Source organism: Scleropages formosus, chromosome 25 (genome assembly GCF_900964775.1).
Source record: "Scleropages formosus chromosome 25, fSclFor1.1, whole genome shotgun sequence".
Taxonomy (NCBI): domain Eukaryota; kingdom Metazoa; phylum Chordata; class Actinopteri; order Osteoglossiformes; family Osteoglossidae; genus Scleropages; species Scleropages formosus.
This window is the reverse complement of record NC_041830.1, coordinates 11,023,227-11,047,970: the sequence shown is the minus strand read 5'-3', so window position 1 is coordinate 11,047,970 and position 24,744 is coordinate 11,023,227. Positions and strand designations below refer to the sequence as shown.

General features: G+C 47.4%; 1 protein-coding gene across 2 annotated transcripts; it reads right to left on the bottom strand.

Annotated features, from left to right (window-relative positions):
* Positions 1 to 363: 363 nt before the first annotated feature.
* On the bottom strand, positions 364 to 20,723 carry LOC108921369 (kinase suppressor of Ras 1-like). Of its 2 annotated transcripts, XM_029249016.1 has the most exons (21): positions 20,551 to 20,723; positions 20,036 to 20,424; positions 10,670 to 10,810; positions 9,783 to 9,930; positions 9,183 to 9,564; positions 8,414 to 8,562; positions 8,225 to 8,294; positions 7,989 to 8,072; positions 7,838 to 7,899; positions 7,586 to 7,695; positions 7,129 to 7,297; positions 6,799 to 6,840; positions 4,764 to 4,815; positions 4,599 to 4,662; positions 3,942 to 4,417; positions 3,529 to 3,625; positions 3,314 to 3,447; positions 3,080 to 3,211; positions 2,714 to 2,849; positions 2,459 to 2,592; positions 364 to 1,448 (listed from the first exon to the last, which is right to left on the bottom strand). In XM_029249016.1, exons 2-21 carry the CDS (start codon positions 20,234 to 20,236, stop codon positions 1,442 to 1,444), a joined length of 2,790 nt encoding a protein of 929 aa, XP_029104849.1. In that variant the 5' UTR covers positions 20,237 to 20,424; positions 20,551 to 20,723; the 3' UTR covers positions 364 to 1,441. The 2 variants fall into 2 exon arrangements, with proteins under 2 accessions (XP_029104849.1, XP_029104850.1); XM_029249017.1 differs by having other exon boundaries at positions 4,599 to 4,659; positions 20,036 to 20,723.
* Between the last annotated feature and the right edge of the window lie 4,021 nt (positions 20,724 to 24,744).

Below are 24,744 nucleotides of genomic sequence, written 5' to 3'. Positions count from 1 at the left end.
ATCTGTTACAGGGCAGCAGTACCAATTTAAAATGTTATGACTTCATAATATAATATAAAATGTTCATACAAATATGGAAAGAATTGTGTTTGCTGTACATTATTTGCAACCTTATTTATACTTCCAGATCTAGACATAATGCTGATATTTTAATTGCCTCATTTACAGCCTGTCTTTTTTCACACAGCAAATCCAGTCTGATCCAAATCTGCCAGACACAGAACATTGCGCAAACACACACACACACACACACACACACACACACACACACACACACACACACACACACACAAACATTCAGACACAAGAATGACCACATACACAAAACACACAAATCTACATGTATACACACTCACAGAAACACACCACCACTCAAACATACCAGCGGTGACAACCAAAACACACACACACACACACACACACACACAAATGCAAAGGAGGTAACAGGTCTAAGGTTATTCAATGCTGTATTACTAAGTCAATGTATTCTTTTTGCCTTGACTTTTTAATGAGATAAGAATGTATGTGTGGTGCCATTCTGTCTTTCGATTCCTGTGCCCCTACCACTGTACAAATGCCTAAGGAATCGTCATTGAGCCCAGGACATTATCATTTACAGTCTCTGGAGAGGCCCTTCTGTTGTACCCTTGATGAGGTACAGAACTGGAGTTGCATTGGTAGAGAAAGAACGAACTTGAGACCAAGAGACAGGGACTTACAGGGACTTTGGATGAAAGTGTCTCATAATCAACATCATTATAAATATTATAACATACACACAACTGCACGATTCCCACAACACAGAATAGCAAAAAGGCATCTCTGCTTTTCTTCTTTCGGTTCTTTTCGTCTAACTTTCCGACAATGCAACAACCCAAATCCTTCATAAATAGTCAACGTATTTCTCCTGCGATCATTTATTAACTGAATCTCATTCATTGAGAATCAAATAAAAAAATGAAAAGGGATTTTTTTTTTCTGTAGTTCCACATTGCAAAGTGCAGCAGGTCAACATATTCTGGGGAAGGAAGGAACGACTGTTAACTCATCCAACTAAGACCAAGATTGGGAGTGTGGGCAAAGCCCCAGACCCAAGACAAATACCACCAGAACAATAAAAATCAAATTTTAAAAATTTAAATAAAGTGCATAAATATAAATAAGGAATCACATTTACAAAAGCTGTGTTGATAGCAGTGCAAAAAAAAGAAATAAAGAGTTAAACCAAAGTATCCAGTTGCCCCCATTGATGTCAAAATTATAGAGAGCAGGAAGGTTCCAGAACCAGCGTCAGGGTGCTGTACGGGGTGGCTGTGAACAGGGGTGTGAAGAGGTGCGCAAACAGGTGTAAATGTGAGCATGTGCCACAGATTTTGGAAGCAGGCACAGAGCCCCCAGTCTCAGGTGCCGGTGGCAGCAGGGACGACTTTTTTGCTGATGGCTACAACCTGTAAGAAGACAAAATAGGAGGCGGAGGAAGAGGGAAAGGAGAGAAAAGAGAGGAAGAATTGAGGTTATGCTGTGGGAGTGGGGCTGCCAAAGTTGACAGAGACATACAACAAGGAGAAACATCACACACCGCATTGCTGAGGTGTAAATAAGAGCATCATAAATCCTCAATGATGTTCAACACATGATTCCACCACAGTCTTAATAGACGTGGGTGCTCGCTGGGACTCGGACCCCCAGGAAAGGTTTAATTTTCTCCCAATTCCTTGGCCTGGGAGTTTTTTTTGTTTTCCTCTCCTCATCTACTGCATGGCTTGTTTCAGATCAGTTGATTATCAACCTGTCTTATTCGTCTGCTTTGTCCCTGCTTTTGTATGTTTAGTTTTACTTCTTCCGAGATTTTACAGGGGATGAAGCAAGGTGACTCAAACAGAGAGAAATTATAGCTACTTCATAACCCCATTTGATCTAAAACAATCCTCTACTCATCGATAACTAAATAAACATATAAATACACACACACACTGTTTGAAATCGCCTGTCCCAAGGAAGGTCACAGCGAGCCGGAGCCCAACCCGCCAACACAGGGCACAAGGCTGGGGGGGAGGGGACACACCCAGGATGGGATGCCAGCGCATCGCAAGGCACCCCAAGCAGGACTCGAACCCCAGACCTGCCAGAGAGCAGGCCCCGGGCCAAGCCCGCTGCGCCACTGTGCCCCCCACCCCAAATAAATATAAATACATTAATTAACCGGAAGCTACTAAATGAATAGATAATTTAAAAAAATAGACAGACAGACAGATACATAGATAAACGGATAGAAATAGAAACATAGTATTTATGTCCAATCTGTCACCAACTGATTGTTGTCTCGCAACCTTATAAAGCACTTTTTGCCTTTTATGACTTGTCCATATAAGTCCTCAAAGCAACCCCTATTTCCACAGAGCCTCCCCAGCGCTGTCCACCTGACGCCCCGCCCGTCGCTCTGCACCATGATACGCACTCTGCAGACTTCCAGAAGTGACCGGGGTGTGAGAGTCGGCGGCTCAGTTTGGGAAGCTTCTCAAGCATGTCAGCCAGCTGAAGGAAGCTCGGTCGATCTCGGAGCTCATAGGACCAGCAAGCTGAGAGAATCTCCTGGAGGTTGGCAGAGGAACACACAGGGTCACCAGGCCCCCAGAATCCAGGAAAATACACCTGTATAGATCATACTTGGACCAACGGTGTTGGACTGCAACCTTCTGACTGCCTCACTCACCATAACCTCCTTGCCCAGATTGAGCTCCATCAGCAGCTTCCTAATGCCCTCTCCGCTGCCCACCTGCCAAATGGTGGCCTCCACGGGCTGAGACGTCATGGGCCAGTCTCGCACCTGCATTTCGTACCAGATGGTTCTGGACAGGGTAGGGGACAAGAAGAAGAAGAGACCCCAGGGAAAATCAGACCTCACCTATCAGATAAACAATGACTCCCAGCGTAAAGTGTGACTAAGGCCCCCGTGAGCTCTTCAGGGGCCAAAGAGTAAGATTTCTTCACGGATCGCCCCATCCCAACCACCTCCAAGCAAGCGAGATACGGTCCGTAAACAGATACAAGCCACACGCAGGTTGAGCCCATGCCCTACCCGAATGCATAGACATCAGCAGCGCTGGAGAAGGGCAGGCGGTCCTCCGTGGTCCCGGGCCGCATCCTACGCACAATCTCAGGGGCCAAGTAGCAGATCCACCCGCGAGGTAGCCTCAGTTCATTGTCCCGCCTGCAAGGAAGAGGACAGAATGGAGGAATTGGTGAGCCGTTGCAGGGGAGTTGCTAGGGCAACACTGTAGCATCACTGGAGCAGGACTACCTGTGTACTCACCTGCCCTCCTGGACCACCCCAGAGATCCCAAAGAGACCAAAGTCAGTGATAACCACCTTGTTGGTGTCATGGAACACGTTCTTGGACTTCAGGTCCTTGTGAACAATGCCCTTGGCATGAAGATAGCCCATTCCCTGCAGAGAGAAGGGGCAGGGCCTGGTTAGGGTATGCATCACCGTGGTATCGCTATGCCCTCAGGCGTTGCTGACCGTTACCTTGACAATTTCCTGAGCGATTTGCCTGGTCTTGTTGATATCCAGCGGGTTTTTGGTGTCTCTCACAACAGAGTACAGTGTTCGTCCTTTGCAGAAACTGAAGGGAGGAAGTACATCTGATTCAATCACCTCTGAGTCCTGTCTTTATTATCAGTAATTAAACATTACTTATTATTTCTCTGATGCTTTTCTGTAGTGACTTACAATGCTTTTTCCACTTATTTACCCATTGCAACCTATTCATCAGGGTAACTTCTACTGTATCAGATCAGGGTAAGTACCTCGATCTAGGGTACTTCAGCAGGAGTTGGGATTCAAACCTGAGTCCATCAAATGCAGGACAGCAAAGTAAGAGGTTCTATGGTATGTAGGGTACTTAGCAGCACACTGTGAATTTCCTGGGTCGGACTCACCTGGTAATGATGGCCAGATGAGGCGGAGCCATGCAGGCGCCCATGAACAACACAACGTTCTCGTGCCGTGTCTGCCGGTAGTTCATCACCTCCTTCTTGAAGAGTTTCAGGTGGTCCTGGTTGTTGCCATCAATCTCGAGCAGCCGGATGGCCACCTCCCCGTGCCAGCGGCCCCGGTGCACGCGGCCCCAGCGGCCCTTGCCAATGAGCTCGCCCAAGTCCAGTTGCTCAAACGGGATGTCCCACTCTTGGAGGTACACACTGGTCTGGCTAGGTTTGCGCGAGATGGGCCCCTTCCAGGTGGTTCCCCCAGTCCCACCCTGTGAGCTGGGCAGCTCCTCCAGCTCATCTTGATTGCCTTCCCCATCTGAGCCCCCTACTCTCACGGACAATCCTTCCCCATCCTGGTCTTCTGTCACCTCCTCTGGGTCATAGTCCTCCCGCAGCCCCTCCTCGCCCTCATCCATCTCCTCCTCCTAGGACAGAGCAAGCACAGCATCATAACTGATCCTGGCGTCATGATTTTTTTGCCCCATTTACAAAGCTGGGTCCTGGATTTCCACAGGAGATGAATGTTTTTCTACCACCTGGATATAAGCCCTCATATTTCTGGTCCCAGGTGTCTGTCACGGACCACCAGGCTGCTACAAAACTTACCTCATCAACTTCCTCCTCCGTCGCCAGTGGCAATTTGGGGTCGTCCGACGGTGGGTCGGCCCTGCTGCAGGAACAGAGATGGGATTAACAGGGCGCTGACCTCAGCCGTGCACTCTGGGTCATATGTGAAAGGTGCGATCGACGGGGGCAGGGCGCGGGGCTTACTCTGGCTGGTGGTGAGTTCCCTCGGGACGGAGAGTGGCGCCACTGGGGGGGTCTGCAAGGAGCGGGAAAGGAAAAAAAACAGCAGAATGCTGGAGCAAAACACAGTTGCTTTCTCTGTTAAATTATGGCAAAATTAGTAGCAATGGGGGGGTGTGGTGGCACAGTGGGTTGGACCGGGTCCTGCTCTCCAGTGGGTCTGTGGTTCGAATCCCGCTTCGGGGCGCCTTGTGACGGACTGACATCCCATCCTGGGTGTGTCCTCTCCCCCTCCCGCCTTACACCCTGAGTTGCCGGGTTAGGCTCAAGCGGTTCGGACAATGTAGTAGCAATGACAAAACCACATGGGTATGCAGTATAGTTAATGAAACATCACCTACTACTACAGGCAGCCTTTGATGTATATGAGTATAAAGATCCAGACTTACGACGGCCGACCTATTAATTGTATCATATTGTTTTTGAGTTCCAATGTCTGAGCACAATGTCTAATGATGACTGATTCGCATACTGTATGATAACATCAGATGACTGCACATCTGTCGTGTTTTCGGTCTCAGTAAGCGTTTGGGTTTTGTTCACAAAACTCTTTGTTTGTGAATCCTTTGAAGTTACTTTTTGTTTTAAACGGCTAGCAGGTGAAAAGTGAGTGCACTGGAAGCGGAAGGCAACACATTTAGAAATAAAAGTGAAAATAATAGTGCAGCACGAAAACAAAACACTGTATAGTATTTATATTATGATTCCATATAAGCATTATTTTAATATGAATGATGTGTGAAATTGGGAAGACATTTGACAAAACCCTTTTATACAACATAGCATTCATGCATGTTAATTGTTTAGGTCACAGGTTCGATTACCACCTCCAGCTGTTGTACCCTCGAGCATGGTACTTACCCTAAAATTGGTCTAGTAAAAAAAAGAAAAATTACCCAGCTGTATAAATGGATAAAAAATTGTAAGTTGCTTTGGAAAAAATGTCAGCTAAATGAAACATACCGGTAATACACACACACACACACACACACACACACACACACACACACACACTTTCTGAACTGCTTGTCCCATACGGGGTCGCGGGGAACCGGAGCCTACCCGGCAACACAGGGCGTAACGCTGGAAGGGGAGGGGACACACCCAGGACGGGACGCCAGTCCGCCGCAAGGCACCCCAAGCGGGAATCGAACCCCAGACCCACTGGAGAGCAGAACCCGGTCCAACCCACTGCGCCACCGCGCCCCCCAACCGGTAATACAGTATAAGGAAATTTATGATTTACAATGAGATTGTTGAAATGGAATCCTGTTGTAAGTTGATGACTACCCGTATATATTTTAACCGGCTTGAGGAAATCACATTTTAGTGTTCTGCCACATGAAAACAACCCGATCGGTAAGTATTTACATTTATTCACTTAGCAGACGCTTTTTTCCAAAGCAACATCCAATGAACACTATGTAGTGTTATGAGCCCACACACACCTTATTCACCAAGGTCATTTACACTGCTAGATACACTACTTACACTGGGTCACTCATCCATACATACATAAGTGGAATACACTCTCTCTGTCACTCACACACTATGGGGGAACCTGAACAGCAAATCTTTGGACTGTGGGAGGAAACCAGAACACCTGGAGGAAACCCCCTAGACATGGGGAGAACATGTAAACTCCACATGGGCTGAGTGGGGATCGAATCCATGTCCTCTCGCACCACCCAGACACTGTGAGACAGAAGCGCTACTCTCTGTGCCACCGTGTATTTAAATATTTGTTCCTTAAAGTGAACTTTAAGAAAGGTGCAGAGCCAGTTCCAACACAATCCTCCAGGGAGCAAGAAACACACCACTCAACTCACGCAGGAAATGAAAGCAGAGGGTCAAGATAGGAATTTCTCATCAGTAAAATTATGAAAAAGTTCAATCTAATCATATTACGTCAATGCCATCAGATGATGGAAGCAGGGATCAACACACAGGGTGGAGCTTGGGTGGGTGGTACACTGATCAAGGAAGGATGTAAACTCACCAGGAAAGATAAACTGCTGTCTGTGCTGAAAGTAGCAGGCAGCTGGCATGCAAAGGGTTAAAAATGAAGAAGAGAAGAAGACAGCTTCAGTTGAGCAGGAAGGAGAAAATAAATTTTAATGTGTCTCACAGTTCTGCCGCTGTTCAGCAGAGTTCCAAGACAGCATCTTTGGAAATAAAATCCATTAATTTGCACGTAGGAAACTACAAGTTTGAACCGTTGCCAGGTTACACACCAGAGGTCACTCACTGCATGCGTTCAAGCTCAGTGACGGTCGCCATGTAACAAAACACGTAAACCTGTGCACACGTGTGCTTCCCAGAAGCTCACCTGGAAAGTTGAAGCGGTTGTCACGGTGACCTTTCGGGGAAGGGTTGGGAGGAGGTGTAGCACTGGGCGGATTGCTGTGCAGGAAGGGTGCAGGTGACGAGGGGGTGGAAGAGGTGGTGGAGGAGGGGTTACTGCTGGAGTCCAACGGGTTCAGCACCGGTGGCGGCTCCTGGAAGAGACGAGAGGGGTTTGGGGTTAGGATTAGGACAGGGGTTAGAAGTTAGAGATTGGGTTACGGTTGGGGTTAGAGGGGTTTGGATTAGGGTTAGAAATTCGAATTAGAAGTTAGAGATTAGGTTAGAGTTAGTGTTAGAGGAGTTTGGGTTAGGGTTAGAGGTTTGCATTAGAAGTTAGGGATTGCGTTAGGGTTAGGGTTAGTACTCAATGTACACTGAAACTTAATACTGTAAACATGGTTTAATGCCAAAGGAGACCTTCACACTGTGCAGCATCACACCTTTTTGTTGATGGCCTTGGGCAGGGTACCGAATTGTGGGGCCTCCGCTGGGCGCTCTACTGGGTTGTTGATGTCCGACGGCACCGACTCCGTCCTCCGGATTTTTGCAACTACGAAAAAGGGGTGGAGCAACCCTGGACTCACTTGTTGCTGAGGGGTGCCACTTGCAGCACTTTCACTGAATTACTGCGGTATGAGGAACAGTGAAATAAAAAATGACTAGAATTTCCGCACAGACACACACAAACTTACTTGGGAGAAAAGATATTCTGCAGGAGGGTGCCTCTTTGGTGCATTTGTTGTGGCACTTTAACCTGGGAGGGAGGGACACAACAGTACATAAAGAGCACTGGAGAAGCTCGACTCGCATGGCACATGTTTCGTGAAAGTCCTCCCCATCTACCTGCAGTGTTTGCACTTGACACCAAACATCATGTTCTTCTGGCACACCTGACAGGTCTGCGAGAGCCAAGACTTAGTAGAGAACCTGCAAAGGACAACAGCAGCAACACAATTCATATGAAAACAATGAAATACCCTGCAGCCTTTATGGGAATCGCTATGCCCTCTGTTGAGGAAGCCTGAGTAAGTGAGGTGGATGTGTGTGTATGAGAGAGAAGGGACATCAATGTAGCCCACCTGTGAGTGACGGACAAGCCAATGTCTCGTTGGACAGTCTGAGGAGAGCTTCGCCGGCCCGGGATGCTATCTAGAGACAAGGAGATCCAGAGGAAAAGTGAGGGTTAAACACCAACGTGAAACCACGGTCATTTGCCTTCGTTCGACAAATGCATTTGGATCCAAGGTATGTAGACACTGAGGACTAACTCTTCAGGCTGTTGGGCTCCTCTGAAAAGTTGTGGGGGCCACGGCCTGGAAGAAGCGGAGAACGGGACATGGAGTCTTCGTACCCATTACCACCGGCAAGTCCGCCATTAACCTGTACATTCATCAGCAACTTGTTTTTCTTTCCAGACCTTTGGGAGACAACATGAGAACCGTTCATCGTCTATTCCTCCTACAAGCCCTGCAAGATGAGAGGTCTTCATTCTTTACCTCATAGAGACCATGCAAGATTAAAGCAGATTGTTCTTCTTCACAAACCTTTGGGAGACGACATGACGACCCTTCATCATCTACTCCTCTTACAAACCCTGAAAGATGACGTCCCTTCATCCTTCACCTCATACAGACCCTACAAGATGACAGGATTTGATCCTGTGCTCCACTTCGTACCTACTTGTACAACTCTGCTCTCAAACTACTACACACCTCTTCAAGGTGAGAATACTTCGATTCTGTACTCTCCCTCCAACATTCCCTTCAAAGAGAGCATTTAATCTTTTACTTTACCCTACAGATTCTTAAAGATGAAAGTCAGGATGATGGATGTTGAAGTCCCTCACATAGATGGCAGCATGTGGGAGGATAGGATTTCTGAGTTTCCTACAGATTTGTACAAAACGTGCCTCCTACAGACCAACCACACACCTAACCCGAACCCCATACCTACCCATCTCCCTTACTAACCCAATATCAACTAACCCTAACCCTACCCCAATGCCCTACTCAAACACCGACTCTATCGGACACACACCTTCCAGCAGTCGGCTCATCAATGCGATTGCCGAGCTGTGATTCGTGACTCCGGCTGCGGGTGAGGGTGATGTTGGGGAGGGGTTGCACAACCTTCCGAGAGGGAGGTGGAGGAGTGCAAGGGGGCTTCAGGCGAGGCTTTCTCCTTGTGGCTGGGGACACGGGGGGCGTTGAGGAGTGGCATGGCAAGGCACAGCTAGGGGGAAAGGGCTCTGAGAAGCCGTCAGGACTGAAGGGGGTAGAACGGGCCAAAGGGGAAGGACTATGCGGCCGCAGAGGCACCCCTGGGAAGCTCAGCTGGTCCAAAGGGGGGATGGATGAGCCACTGTCTCGTCTTATAGGCTCTGACATCCAAGATGTTCCATCCTCTCTCAGCTCACCCCCTAGAAGACAGATGAGGAGTTACAGCAACAGTTCACCAACAGCTTTTGACAGGCTCTTCTTTCGGGACGGCCCTCTGGATATTTTGATACAGGGAAAAATCCATGTATAAACGGGGAAAATTTAAATACCTTAAATAATTTGCAAATGAGTCTGGATGAAAGTACACAGCAAGCAGAAATTCCCTGTAACAGGAAACCATTGCACGCTTAACTCCCACCTGATTCGGCAGCGCTCCTCAGACAGGACAGGGCGGTGGCCAGCCGGGAGCACTCCTCCCCACTGGCACCCAGACTCCCCATCATCTGGTGCACCTGAGGGGCAGCCATCTGGAGCAGGCCATCCAGAGACAGGTGTGCTGGCACGGCCTGGAGGGATAAAGAGCCTTGATGGGGTGAGGAATTCGATGAGGCAGTGCGAGCATACACAAGTAGACATGTGGCGGCCCACACAGATACGCAGACGATATTTTTGCCTGCTGTATCAGGGCTCTTTATCCTCTCCTGTCCCAGTTTTGCATGTGGTCCGGGTCAAAAGGGAGACTGACAGCGCGCTTGCCCCAGTGCAATACAGAATGAAAACAAAGCAATGAGATTAAAGACAGACTCTGTGTGTGTGTGTGTGTGTGTGTGTGTGTGTGTGTGTGTGTGTGTGTGTGTGTGAGAGAGCGACAGAAAGAGACAAGAAAACCTCCTCCACACACCCACATAATCACGATTTTTGTGGGTTTTTCAAGTGAAGATGTAATGTTCTCTATGGATCCAACATGGATATTCTTGGAATCATGGCAACATGGATATACTTAGAATCAATTGATCAAAGTTACATTTTCTTGGGTTTCCACATTACAAAACTACAGTTCCGGCTGTTAAGTCTTTTTCCTTTAAAAAAATATTTGCCAATTCCAGTTCTTAAAGACCTAACACTTTTACTTTCTATTTCTAAACATGGACATGCTGTCGATGCCCCAGAGCTCCACCTCCCCCTAGTTTTTGAAGCTGGTCTTAAGAGGTGATCCCACGATAGTAAACTGTCAAATGAACATGCATTTGGAAGCAACAGCAACAGCAACACACACACACACACGCACACACACACACACGGAACCTGGATGAGTTCCGGCCGCAGGTTGACAGTGCGCAGCCAGTCCGCGAGGCGGGGATACTCCTCAAGGGCCAGCGACCTCTCCCCCTCCGGCACGACACGCTTCCACTGCAGCTGCTTGCAGATGTACTTCAGCAGCTTCACCTGCAAGGGGCGGAGGTGGGACTGCTTACTGCGAGGAAACGAATACGATTCAGGGCCGTCACAAACACACACACAATGCACACAATACAAACCCGCAGACGCTGAAAGATACACACAACGCACACACGCACACAGCCTGCTGGCCAGTGTCAGGGGAGAAGCTCGTGTCCAAAACGGCCATGAAATTAGAGATGCTATTTTTGCCACGGTGAAAGCAACTTCCCAGTGCTTCTCGGGCTCCAACAAGCACACACACATATTCACGTGCACGCACACTCACAAAAATCCAAGTTAATACTCTATCTTCAACTATCCACAATTGCGCACTAAGACTAAGAGCTGAAGACAAAGAAGCACAAAGCTATCATCCCCTCTCCATACGCACAGAAAGGCCAACAACGCAGAGTGTGTCACGTGTCTCGGTCGAGATCCAAGCAGAGACCGTCACAAACAGAGTGGAATTCTTCTCTGCTTTTCCCTTACGGCCATCACGTAGATATAAATAGCCGTTATATGGAACAGAACAGCGAGCATGCCTTCTCATGGGGGCGTCTGGGGCGTTGGCATGGCAACTAAGTGTCATCGGAAAGCTGCCGTCCGCTGCTGGCACGGTGGTGTGACATCACAGAGTTCACAACGCGGCCAGCGGACCGCCTCTCAGATCCCGGGACCAAGCCCCTGATTCCCGAGCATTTGTCTTCCAATGCGGAGCATCGCTGCTCATGCTGCTGCTGAACCCAGCTGCATCCATCAGCTGTACAAAAGGATTAGGAACCAAAGTCCTCATGGCGCTTTGGATGACTGAGGAGTGGGATGTCAAAGGGTTCCCAGACTAAACAGAGAGCAGAGACCTGGTTTAAAGAAAAGCACGGTGGGATCCCTGCGATTCCACCGACGCAGGACGACTTCTCTCACCCAGGCCTTCTCTGCTTCCTCTAAGTAGCAGAGAACTCACCAAAGTCACTTTTCACTTTGGCCCCAGAGGATGCTATGAAATCGTGAAGTTGGGAACAGTCCTGGCCCCTGCCTCAATGTAGCACATTCACACTATCTACAGAAGCAAAGAAAGTTTAGGAAGTCATGCCTAAAACACCCTGTTGCCCCACACACACACACACGCACAGCAAGTCGCTGGAGATAATCTACTGGTGGTGTTCAAACACTGTAGGGATTGTTGATGGAAAAAATAGGTAAAAATTAGATGAAGCATGAATTTTGCTCTTCACCACAATGAAGAGCAATTTTGCAGGTCTGTACTTCCTCTGAGAATTCCCACCCAGGCATTGCACTTAGCCATCTGCTGTCCTTCAGACACAGCTGTAGAACACACACAAGCACGGGGGCTTTCTTATAATGCCTAGGTCCCCGTCATTTGGCAAAACAGGGTTTTGAGTGATGTACAAGTGGAAATTGGGGGAAAATAATAGGCCCAATAATAGAGCCTTGCAGAACACCAATAATGAAAGTGAAGGCAATGCAGAGTTGTTGCTTACAAAACAATTTGTAAATATCCTAATATTTTTATTTAGCTACAGCCAAACGGTCCATTTATGAGTGATAGCGTGTTACTTTTCAAGTTAAATATATAACCAAGTTCAAGTTCAAATTCAAGTTAAATATATTACCACTGACATTGGCAAGAGTGTGTAGTGAAGAATTTCACTTCATTTTTTAAAACAAGAAGCAGGAAAGTTCAAGCAACATTACATAGTATCCAGTGATGTTTACAGTAATATTAGATTACAATTAGAATTTAATTAGATTGATTATAGTTAAATGAGGTTAGGCCAAACTAGGTCAAATGTAAACCTCTCTAGTAGTTTTAACAAGTTTAAGAACATGCATATATGGACTTGTCAATCCCTGTTTGTTTATATCCATCCACCCACCCATCCACCCATCCATCCATCCATCCATCCATCCATCCATCCACCCATCCAAACACTGTTGCCAAGCACAATGTGGCGGAAGAATGTATTGAAGGTCTGGTGATGAACTAGTTTTGCTCCAGAACCGAACCGGAGGTGCCACAACAGCCTCGATGTTGTACAAAGTTTCAAACAGGTGATCACTTTGCAAGATTCTGTGTTGTGACTGGACACATATATCCAAGGGTCTTACTGCTTTTCAACCACTAATTCACTTCTCTCTGACAATTTACAGAAGGAAAAACAACAGAATATAAAGAATTACATATGAAACAATGACACAAGTATATTTCGCACACAAACACACACTGACTGAAACTGCTTGTCCCAAGCAGGGTCGCGGCAAACCGAAGCCTAACCTGGCAACACAGGGCGTAAGGCTGGAGGGGGAGGGGACACACCCAGGACGGGATGCCGGTCCATCGCAGGGCACCCCAAGTGGGACTCGAACCCCAGGCCCACCAGAGAGCAGAACCCAGCCAAACCCGCTGTGCCACCGCGCTCCCCAAGTACATTTCAAAACATCAGAAAAAACACAAGGAATGGGCCTTAGGGTGGAATGGAAGGTATCTCCACTGTGGTCTTCACCAGTAAGATGGTACAGGAAACTTCACGGATGGGACCTTTTCAGACCTTGGCGGCAAAGCCGATATTTGGTCCACAGAGATCCCACAGCCCTCTTTCCGAAGCGTGGGACAGGTGACTGATACCCTAAAGAATGGGAGGAAACTCCTGGGCTGTGGATAGATCATAGATCCAGACACTCTTCAATCAAACCCCTTGTAGAACACGATTGTTTCGGACCTCTGTTCAGAAAGGCTCAACCGAAGAGGACACTGAGAGGAGAAGTAAGGGAGACTGGAGGTCGGGAGATTCTTCCTCGCTGGCAGAATGCCCTCACTTCTGCTCTGCTGGCTCACGACTTGCAGGGAACCAGTGTGGAACTACACCCACTTCCTCCAACCCACAACCCCCATTTTGGTTATGCAGCAGTCTCTGGGCTGGCAGCTGAGCGGGAAGGCAGGAGTCAGAGACACCAGATCCAGCGTTGCCATGGCAACCTTCTCCAGGGTACCACACACTACATGTTCCTACTATACCATCAGCCTTTGCAGCCTGCAGCTTTCCCATGATGCCCTAGGTTTGAAATTAAATAATTAAACGTACAAAGTTACACAAGTGTCTAACACCAAAGAGGGCAAAAGTATCAAGAAAGTAAATTTTATCTATTGTCAATAACCAGTATCTAGTGTAGGGTCATTGTGGTCCAGACCCTATCCTGGAAGCAGAGGGAATGCGACACAATACACCCCAGAAGGGATACTTATGCATCACAGGGCAATCACACACACACACAAAGGGTAATCTAGTGTGAACAGTCCACCTAAAACCCACATCTTTGGACTGTGAGAGGAAACCAGAGCACCTGGAAAAACCCCACACAAACACAAGGGGAACATGTGAACTCCACACAGACTAAGTCAGATTTGATCCCATGTCCACAGTCACATCCCAGGAGCTACGAGACATCAGTGCCACCCTCTGTCATTTATTATTATCCTATCATTAACTATTGCTCTTTATTTGACTCCTTTTTCAAAGGTGACTTAGTGTTAGGTTTGTACACTATACTGCAAACAATTTTTTAACCCTTGTCAACAGCTGGGTAATTTTTACTGTATCAGTTCATTGTAAATACCTTGATCAAGGGTGCTACAGACACGGGTGGCATTAGAACCAAGGCTCTTTAATTTCACTAATCAGAATCCCACTAGCTGCCCCATGTATACTGGTATACAATACGCACTAACCACACAATCCTATTAAAAACAGTATTTATTTGGTGCCCCGACCTTTGTTTCCGAATGTAAAAATAAAGCGACTCACACAGTTGCTCTGCTCAAAATCTAGGGGCAGCTGGCAGAGCCGTAACACTACCGCCTCAGCGCTTCCCCCTAAAACAACGCCATCTTCTCCTAATAAACACTTTCTTAGCTAATCACTGAACTCGTGAATATGCATGAGCAGGCCGGCTGTGATCGTACTCAACGCGCTGGAGTGATTTACAAGAACATACAAAGGGAGATTACAAGGACAAGCAGGCGAGCGGCAGCCTCGTTGTTCATGAATATTCATAGGAACTTAGATCCCTCCACCAGCTGCTTCAGCCAGGGGAACTTCAGCATGGAGCGCTTGTAGACAGGAATCTCTCGAGCTCACATTGCTGGTAAGGACGTGTTCCTGGAAAGGCTCGGTTCCACTATTAATTGGGCTATGTTTACTACGCATTGCACGAAAGATACCTTTCTCAAAGGTACAACAGCAGACCTCTCATGGGACTGTGAGTCCATTCTGTAACCTCTATGGGAAGAAGTGTCTTCACCTGATCAGGTGTGTAGTCCATTTGCAACTTGTTCTCTCACACCTGCTGTCGGGCATTGGTTTCTAGAAGGATCTTCGGTGCTAGATCTCGCTGCGACAGTTACAAGGACACCCTGGGGGTGTAAAAACGCTCTCTTTAAACTAGAAAAAACGAGCAAGCAGATGCAGTAAATATAGGTAAATAGGGAGGAGTAAAGGCCACAAGCAGGATGGCGTTGCCATGGGTAACGTGTGAACGCAAACCCCCGTTAAGCTGCTCTTCTGCAGCCATCAGCAGGAGGACTTCCCTTGATTCCCTTGATCCCTGTCTATATGGTGAGGAAGGGTGGTCCCTCAACTTCATCCACCCTTCACACTCCTCCTCCTCCTCCAGGCTGTAAGATGTTGAGGACCAATGCGAGATGTACCATGGTTCTACGCAGTACACCACTCTGCGTCGGGCACTCCAGACGAATGGTATGAGCTACGGTGAGACCCTCACGCCAAGCTCATCACCTACAATGATTGCCAACAGGCATGAGCTGGACTTGGTACTGTTCTCCTATCCTCGGCTCTTCCCCTCCCTCCCGACTGCTGTCTTAAACCACATGACGGCCATATTTACCAACCAGTCCTGAAAATGCGTGGGAGGAGAAAAGTCCTAAATATAGACGCACCGCGCAAATGCGTGGATCAGCTGCAGGAGATGCTTCTACATCGAACATGCCTCCCAACCTGCTCGCAAAGGAAGACGCAGGACCGTGAAAGTAACGAGACAGACAGGGCCACGTTCTGCTCGTCATTTTTCTCTCGCCCTTCGGACATACGATCGCCGTGTTTCCCGTTCAAGTGAGGGCAGTGTTTACACCACACAGTCAGAGGACTGGAAGAAGGAAAAAAATCACAAACACTCAGACATGTGTGAAAGACCCTCACGTGGGCAAAGAACTATAAGCACTCGGGGAGGGGGGGTTAATACACACCCCATAATTTCTGCAGCATCATTAAGCATCCAGAGATGTAGCCATCGTGTAAATGTGGAGTGAGCCAAGTGACTGGAGTTGTGTTTCATAAGGGGGCACAGAGAAATCGTTTAAGGACAGGCGATGTGTCCTTGAGGTGCATAAATTCCCGTTATGTCAATGGGGTAAAATCCCAGGGACAGAAGTTGCTTTCAGTTGAAAAGCTCTGATAAGAGAAAAAGAGAGGATGGAGTGATGGAGAAAGAGGGGATGAGCCAACAATCCTGATGCAAGTGGGATTCAATGTGTGAAAACTGACGCCCACCTCTTCCACCTGCTCTGACTGCACTTCAGTTGGACGGCAGGAGAACCATTATCTCCGCCCGCGTCGGTGCCCAAGTGGCGTTAACGAGGGGTTAATGACGGCGTTACGAGTCCTCTTCCTGGAGGGTCGAGTATGGGGTTCAAGTGGTGCTCAGAGCCGGTTGGGTCTGTTGGTAATCGCCAAGAGCAGGTTTTAAAGATGACAGCTGCCACTCGGATTTCCCTGGATCCCCATCCTCACGGCCCTCCGTACCCACCGTAGATGGATCTAAATGCTCCGTCGCTTGAGATATGCTGCTGTTCCGAATTCTGTTTAAGAACATCTATCCTCAGAGCCAGGTAGTGACTCTCCTGGTAGCCAGATGCTCTGCAGGTTCAAGCGATACAAGATGGACCCGTTGCTAGAATTGGAAATGCGCTGCCTACCACGAGGTGCAGGCCCGGTTCCCCAGGGGAGTCGACTGCCAATCTCAACCAATCACTGACGAGATGGGTGTGGAAATGCTAATGCATTATTCATGGTACCCATTGAAAACGGGACCAGAGTCCAGAATCCGGAGATTAAATGTAGAAAGGTTAATGGCAATCTGACATGTCATTAGGCGTTATGTTTCAAAGTTTGTTGAACTGTTTTGTACTTTGGTTTTGATTTTATGAGAGTAACAGTAATGTCCACATTTTAAATGGATGGTAGTCCTCTTATTGGGACACATCGGTCTATGGGAGTGACAATTTTACAGTTCTATTTTCCCTTTTGTTCCCACTTTAACGGTTTGCAGAATTTTCACTTGGTTCCTTCATTCATTGTACTTAAGTATTATCATCTTATACATACTGACATCTCAGTGGAACAGTGAGACGTTTTGTTTTTCTTTGTATCGAAGTTTTAAACAACTATGTTTTTGTTTTATATTTTAAAGTAAACGTGAACATGGGACAGCTGGCAGCGTAGTGTTCGGAGCTGCTGCCTTTGGACCCAAAGGTCGCAGGTTCGAGTCTCACCTCCATCTGCAGTACCCTCAAGCAAGGTACTTATCCTAAACCGCTCCAGTAAAATTACCCAGCTGTATAAATGGGTAAAAAATTATAAAGTAGCTTAACTTTTAAAGTTCCTTTGGAGAAAAGCATCAGCTAAATGAATAAATGTAAACAAACATTGACTACTTGCGTCGTTAAAAAACAAAAAGGGGAAATCACTGAGGCCACATTGAGCAGGAAGCAAGAAATAAAGTTTCTACCTAATGCAGCGGATCTCCGTCGTTCTCCTGTTTCAAAGCCCCATTCACCTCATACGAACTCATTTTACTATAGTAATAAACATGCACATCTGGGAGCTTAAAGGTACTGGCCTTGTGCTTCTCCTCCGTGGTTCTAGGATCAAGTATGAGACAGATCTGCTGTCATACCTGTGAAATTAAGAATTTAGCCTGTTCTGAATAATCTAGCTGTATAAATAGGTACAAGTATATAACTGTAAAGTTTACATGCTGCGAGGTAAACACAGAAATGAAAGGACACTGCGCTTTAGCAGCAACCCAAAGTGTCTTTTTTTTTTTACCCGCTGTTCTCTGAGGTAACAGAGATTAATAAGGATTTTGAGATTAATTTAGCCTGTATCCAGCTCTCATTTCTATATTGATGCAGCTAAAGCCAGTTTATGTTAAAAGGCCATTTATTTTGTGACGCAACACGAAAAAAAACGCTCAGTGGAGCTGAGGAGATTTGGGTCGGGAGGCTCCGTAACAAGAGCACCTGTAAACTGATTTACGGGCGCTGGGGTGGATTTGCGCACTCAGGGAACGAGGAAGGACACGCATACGCACGTGCATGTGCACAGGAGCACACGTAAAGGCTGGAAAAAACAACATTTTTTACCCGTCAGTACTGCGGGAAATCAGCAAAGGAGATGCAGCGACGAGATGTATGACTGACTGCCAAAAACCCGGTGAAAAAACTGCGATAAATCTCATGCAGAGAAGGTGGCCAAGTGTGGTACAGAGCAGCCATCTCAGAGATACTGCGGTCCCTCACTGGTCCATGCGACCACTTCCAGGCAGAACCGCCACCCTCCCCAGGCCTCCGGTGGGCACTGGGCCAAGGACCCCCTCCGAGGGTCTGGGAACTCCCGAAAGTCACTTCTTCTAGAACATTCAAAGGTCGAAGATTCATTGTAAATTCAACTGGGCTGAAATGATAACAATAATAATAATAATAATAATAATAATAAACATAATAAACAGAAATACACACACACACACACTGTGTCAACCAGTGCCTGCTGGTTGAGTCACACGCTGGACTGTGAAGCACAGGCAGGGACAGGAGACCTGACAGTCTGCGAGAACAGTCAATACGTCGCTTTATTGATTATGATTAATCTACTGCTACACATCAAGGCAGCATCACTGGCTGATATTATCATTTTAGTACAGTAACACATTATATTACATCACCACAATACCGTAGTAACGCATTATACGGTATCACCATGATGCAACAGTAACAAAGTATACTACATCACCACAATAGTATAACACAGTACACAACGTCACTATCACTACAATAGCACAGTAACACGGTATAGCACATCATCACTGTACCACAGCACCACAACAGCACGGTGACACGATATAGTTACATCCACACTAAACTACATTAACAGAGTACTACGGTAACACAGTGCACTCCATCAGCACCAAACCACTATAACACAGTAAAGTACATCAGCACTATTCTACAATAATATAGTATACAGCGCCATGAAAGTACAGTAACACATTATACCACATCAGCATTATACTTCTAAAAAAAAAGAGTGTACTACATGAGCACTATACTACGGTAACACAGTATACCGCATCACTGTTACATTACACTATCACATTATATCCCGTGGCTTCGCTGCCTGCTACGATTGACCACATGTACACCTGGAAAGTACACTGCCTGTCCCGCTAGTACCGGGAGTTTCCCAGTCCACCCCCACCCACCCCCTGCTTATTTTTTCCATCCATCTCATTAGGCAACATAAGTGAAATAACCGTTCAAATTGAATTCAACTGTCCAGAGTAAACGAAGAGACGTACAGTAAACTCAGCATGACGAGCCCTTGCTCTTCGCTTTGATGGAATACGCGGAAGTGAAGATGACTGGGCCTTCACGCACCGTGTACCTCACCATCTGCTCTTCGTCTCTAAGAGCAGAACCTCGTGCTGCTGGCCTGGTGTTTCGCCCCCTCCGCCACACGCGCACCACACACACACACACACACACCGCGTTCTTGTCCCACTGCCCGAGTCTGAGGTAATGTGGGCCAGCATAAGACGAATGAAATATGACCCCATTAATAAATGGGCATCTCAGTGTCATCAAACTGTGGCACTAGGGGGTATGGGTATGGGGGGTGTGTGTGTTGGGGGGGGGGGGGTGCATGGATCACATACTATTTCACCCACAGAAAAACACAATGCCCCCAGAACCCCCGCACGCACACACACACACACAGGCTGGCAAAAGGGACGGTGAATACTTGCCATACAGACTGGACAGAGTAGGACAGTGCTGTTGTGACACCTTCATTTTTCATTACATTATTATTATTATTATTATTATTATTATTATTATTATTTATCATGATTATTACGATTTACCTCGAGCGTGCGGATCTCCTGCTGCGTGAGGTCGTTGGACGCCGCACACTTGGTCCGCAGACCCTGCAGGCTGGAGATGGAGATGTCGATCATGTTCTGCAGGAGCGCGCACTGCTGCAGCGCGGCGGCCGGCGCCCTCTCCGCGCGCTCGTCGCTCTCCACCATCGCGCCGCCGTCGCCGCCGCACGCGCTATGATCCATCCCTCGGCATCGGGCACGGCGTGACGTGGGGCGTGGGGGGGGTTCTGCCGCGGATGTGCGTGTCAGAGAGCCCCCATGCAGCAGGGGGATGCGGGCAAGGGGCCGAGTGGCGCGCGATCAGCCCTGGGGCACGTCGCACGGCATCGCTCTCTGACGATCAGCGGTGCTCAGGGATGCTCAGAGGCGCTCTGTAAAACGGAAAGGTTCTCAGAGATCCTCGGTGATGCCGAGCGATGCTCAGAGATGCTCTAATACGGGAAGATCCTCAGGGATGCTGAGTGACAGTCGGAGATGATGCTCAGAGATGCTGAGACCTGCTGAGTGAGTGATGCTGGGCGATGCCCCGGCGATCCTCAGCGATGCAGAGAGATGCAGAGAGATGCTCAGTGATGCTGAGGTATGCTGAGTACGGCTCCTCCGCCGCTGACTCCCTCTTTCCCCCCCACTGGCTCCTCTCGCACAGCCGCTCGCTCTCCGTCAGGTGGTGGAGGAGCCGCTCTGCGCGTTGCATGCTGGGAAATGGAGTTACCTCCCCAGTGCAACGTCATCGTACAGCCACACACAAAGTGTGCTGGCGCGCACACACACAAAGAACGGTGTGCCGAACAGCAGCAGTCATCATACTTGATCCTTAATACTACTAATGCTGCTGTACGTGTTTCCACACTGTTTGTGACGTCACTCCGTGTGTGATGACGTCACCCACTCCAGCGCTGATGCTGCATCTCCTGGTCCAGCCTTTCTGCATGGCGTCATGAAGAACTGGAGCGGGAGGGGAGGGGGGGGAGCGGTGTTGAAAGGAGCCGCGGGTACGAGGAGTGTGACGTCACGCTCGGAACATTGATTGGGGAATTAGCTGAAGAATCAAGCAACGCAACAACTAACTTACCATCGAAATTAGAATTTCAGTTTCGGCAGCTCCCGTTGACAAATTTTAGTGCAAAACTGACATTTGCGTGTTAGCTTGGAGGCACGTGGCCCCTACGGCAGAAATGCTCAGGTGGACACGTGGCCTTTCCGGGCTTTGAATGAGCAGTAATGCGGGGCTGCTCCCCCCACCCCCGACGGACTCTCGGTAAACGCACACAGTGCGGCGATGACGCGCACAACCCGAGAAACACCTTTTCTTCTCAGCCGAGAGTCGGCGAAGCGAGTCTAATTGGGACACATCGTGCTTTAGCGCCACCTGCTGGACGCTCCGTGTAACTGTCGTGACTGCAGCCTTTGTTGGGGGGGGGGGGGGGGGGGGGGTATCACTGGGACTTTTTAAGGTTTGCAACTGTTTACTGCCGTAACAACAAAATTTAATATAATCATTTAAAAGGTAGATGAATGGAAACCATTTTTGTTCTTTCATGAAAAATATCATTTGAGAAACGTAAAAGTGTTTTTACCGCACGCATAACAGAGTAAACTCATCAAGTATGGTGAATACACCATCCCTTTGGGAGAACTGGGATCGGTGAATATAATCGCAAAAATCTCGAGGGGAAAAAAAAAAAAAAAAAAAAAAAAAAAAAAAACAAAATTTAAATAGGTCATTTTTAAAATGTCCTTGCTCTTTCTGCAGAGAAACAAATAGTAGATGGTTTCATTGTCTCTCACATTCACAAAAATTGTGTTAAATATCTAATTCATCCAGTGCCTCAAGGGCCTCTGACGTATGTCATGCAGAATGAGAAACTGCTCATTTGTTAACTATTAAAATGAAAAATTATTAAATAACTCCACACCTGATTTCACCCTTAGTCCACATCGTAAAAAAAAAAATGAAAATCCAAATCATAAAACATTGTTTTAATTTTTAGTAAAAAGTGCTCGAGGTTCATCATTTAAGTTTTTTGTGCTATATTTAATTAAGAAATAAGAATGCTTTACTTTGCCTTTGATATTGTTCTAACATTTAAAAAAAAAAAAAAAAAAAACTGGGAAGTGGTCATAATAAAATAAATGCCCTGTTTTGTGATTTATAACCCCTTTGAGATGGCAAGAGCAGCACGTGAAAGAGCAGAAGCAGCAGCAGCAGCAGCAGCAGCAGCAATGCGGAGCCCCGCTGACCCCCAGCGATGCTGAACCGGGAAACGGGTTTAGCTGTGACCTATTTTAAAAACGGATAGATGTCCGCAGGTGGCGGCGATCGCGCTCCGCGGTCATGTGTAAATATGATGTGACAGCTTAGAAGGGTGGTTGAAATATGTTCTGCTGAAGCCCACTGCTATGCGTCTGTCCTGGACGGACACTTCGATTTCACTCACCGTAACGTCACGGACATAACTGTAGCCGAGCACAGATATTAAAAGAGTTATCATAATTTTCGACCCTGTGACCTTTGGGTCCGAAGGCAGTAGCTCTAACACTACTCCGCCAGCTGTATATTAGAACAAGCCTCCATTCTCTGAGGGCAGATTGTCTTATAAGTGCCTGTATTTTGTTGACATTCTCCTTTGCTTCATGCTGGTCAACAAAATCTTGCTGCTGTTAAGCGCCTTAAAGTTGATTTCGGTCCTCATTGACCGCGTGTATAGAGTATCTTCCGAATGTTCTGTCCGCTTGTGTCCTTACTGTTGAAAGGGGTGTGTCCACTGTCACTGTGATCGCCCATCCACATGGTCTCTGGTCACCCTCGTCTTTTTCCTCCAGCTTTTCCAATAACTTCTTTTTTTTTTTTTTTTTTTTTTTTTGAGCGATTCCTTTCTCCTCATGACATGTTCAAAGCCTGGTAACCTCAGTCTCCTCGTTTGTGCTTCCAGTGAGGGTTCTGGCTTGATTGACTCCAAAGTCCATCCGCTTGTCCTCCTAGCTCCCCACGACCTTTAGAACTGTCCTCCGGCAGCACAGATGGAAAAAGTCCATGTTTCTCCTGTTCCGCTGCTTCAATGTACAGCTTTCACATCCATACAACGTTATAGGAATTACTATCGATTGAACAATTCTAATCTTTGTTCTCGTTGACACTTTTTCCAGACCTTTCGTAGCAGCTCTGCCAAGTTCTGCTCTTCTGTGTATCTCCTAAATCCCTTGTTACTGATACTAGGAGACAAAAAATGGTCAGAAACTTCTATCTTTGCATCAATACTTTTTTTTTTTCTTTTTTTGCTGTTCCAATTGTGATGACCTGAGTTTTTCTTCAGCATTAATCACAACCCCATTGACCTTTTCCACTATGACTGGAAGGTCTTCATCCTCTGCTATTACCGTGGCGACATCAGTAAACTGAAGATCGTTGCTGCTCCTTCCCACCTGGTTCTTCACCAGGATGATCAGATCTTGCGTCAGCCTCACATTTTACCGCTGTCAACGCAATCACAGACTTTGCTGTGTCAGTGGAGTGAAACACACATGGAGCTCCTTTGGGTATTTGGTTTCCGAAGGGCAACGAAACAAGTCCTGCACTGAGCAGGGACTACAAGGAGGCAACATTGATGAAAACCAGATTGTTGGCTGTCAACAACATAGATGCTGAGAGTTTGCCCTCGGTGATGCCTGGATTAATTCATTTACTCATTTACTGTCACCTTTCTTCAGCGGAAGTTACCCGTTTATATAGCTGGGTGAGGTTTTTTTATTTTTAAATGGAGCAATTTTAGGGTAAGTACCTTGAACGGGGGACCAACAGCAGAAGGTGGGATTTGATCCTGGATTCTTTTAGTCCAAAGGTAGCAGCTCAAACCACTACATCACCTGCTGCTGCCAGTTACTACATGATGCATTCAAAAAGACAATTCGTACAGATGAATATTTCTGAGGAAGCTACTTAAACTTGGCACCTGATCAAGCACTTACAGAGAAAGGTCTTAATTATGAGTCAAACCTGCAGTCTCTAGATCCAAATTTTTCTTAATCAACACTCCACCTTCTGGAATACATGCACACACACAAGGATGTCTAAGCTCTGAGCAAGTGAACTAAAACGGACTGCTGTATGCAATCTACCCGCCGCCACACGGTGAGGTCTGCACTGGTAACCCGGGCCACTGTACGGGGTCACAGTCGTTCCGCATCTGGCAAGACAAAAACTATCAAAAGAGGCTCGCGGGGACTGTAAAGCCGCAAGCTGCTGTGGCAGAACAACAGAACAATGGCTTCCAAAAGGGAGGATTCCCCCCCAAAAAACAAGAGCGCTCATTTGAGCAGCTCCTTTCAGGGGCGCACAATGGCTCATTGTGTCGTGTTCTCAGGATGCCGGCGGGGGGGGGGTCAGACAATGCAGACGCGACGGTACGAGCGCTGAAGCGGGACGCCTGACAGCCTCGACGCGCCCAACAATGGGGCGGGGGAGTGGGGGGGAGACAAGAATGAAGGAAAAGAGGATGAGTAGCAGAGCGGAATCGCTGGGAAGCCCGCTTGTCTACTTCTTGCCTTCCCTGAACCCACCAGCACAACACAAAATGTACATGCTTATCCCCGTTAGTTGGCCCTGATTCGCTCCTGAAGCCCGACCAAACACTTAAGACGCTAGATAATAAAATTACTTATCACTCTCACCCACTAACTTTCATTAACCGCTC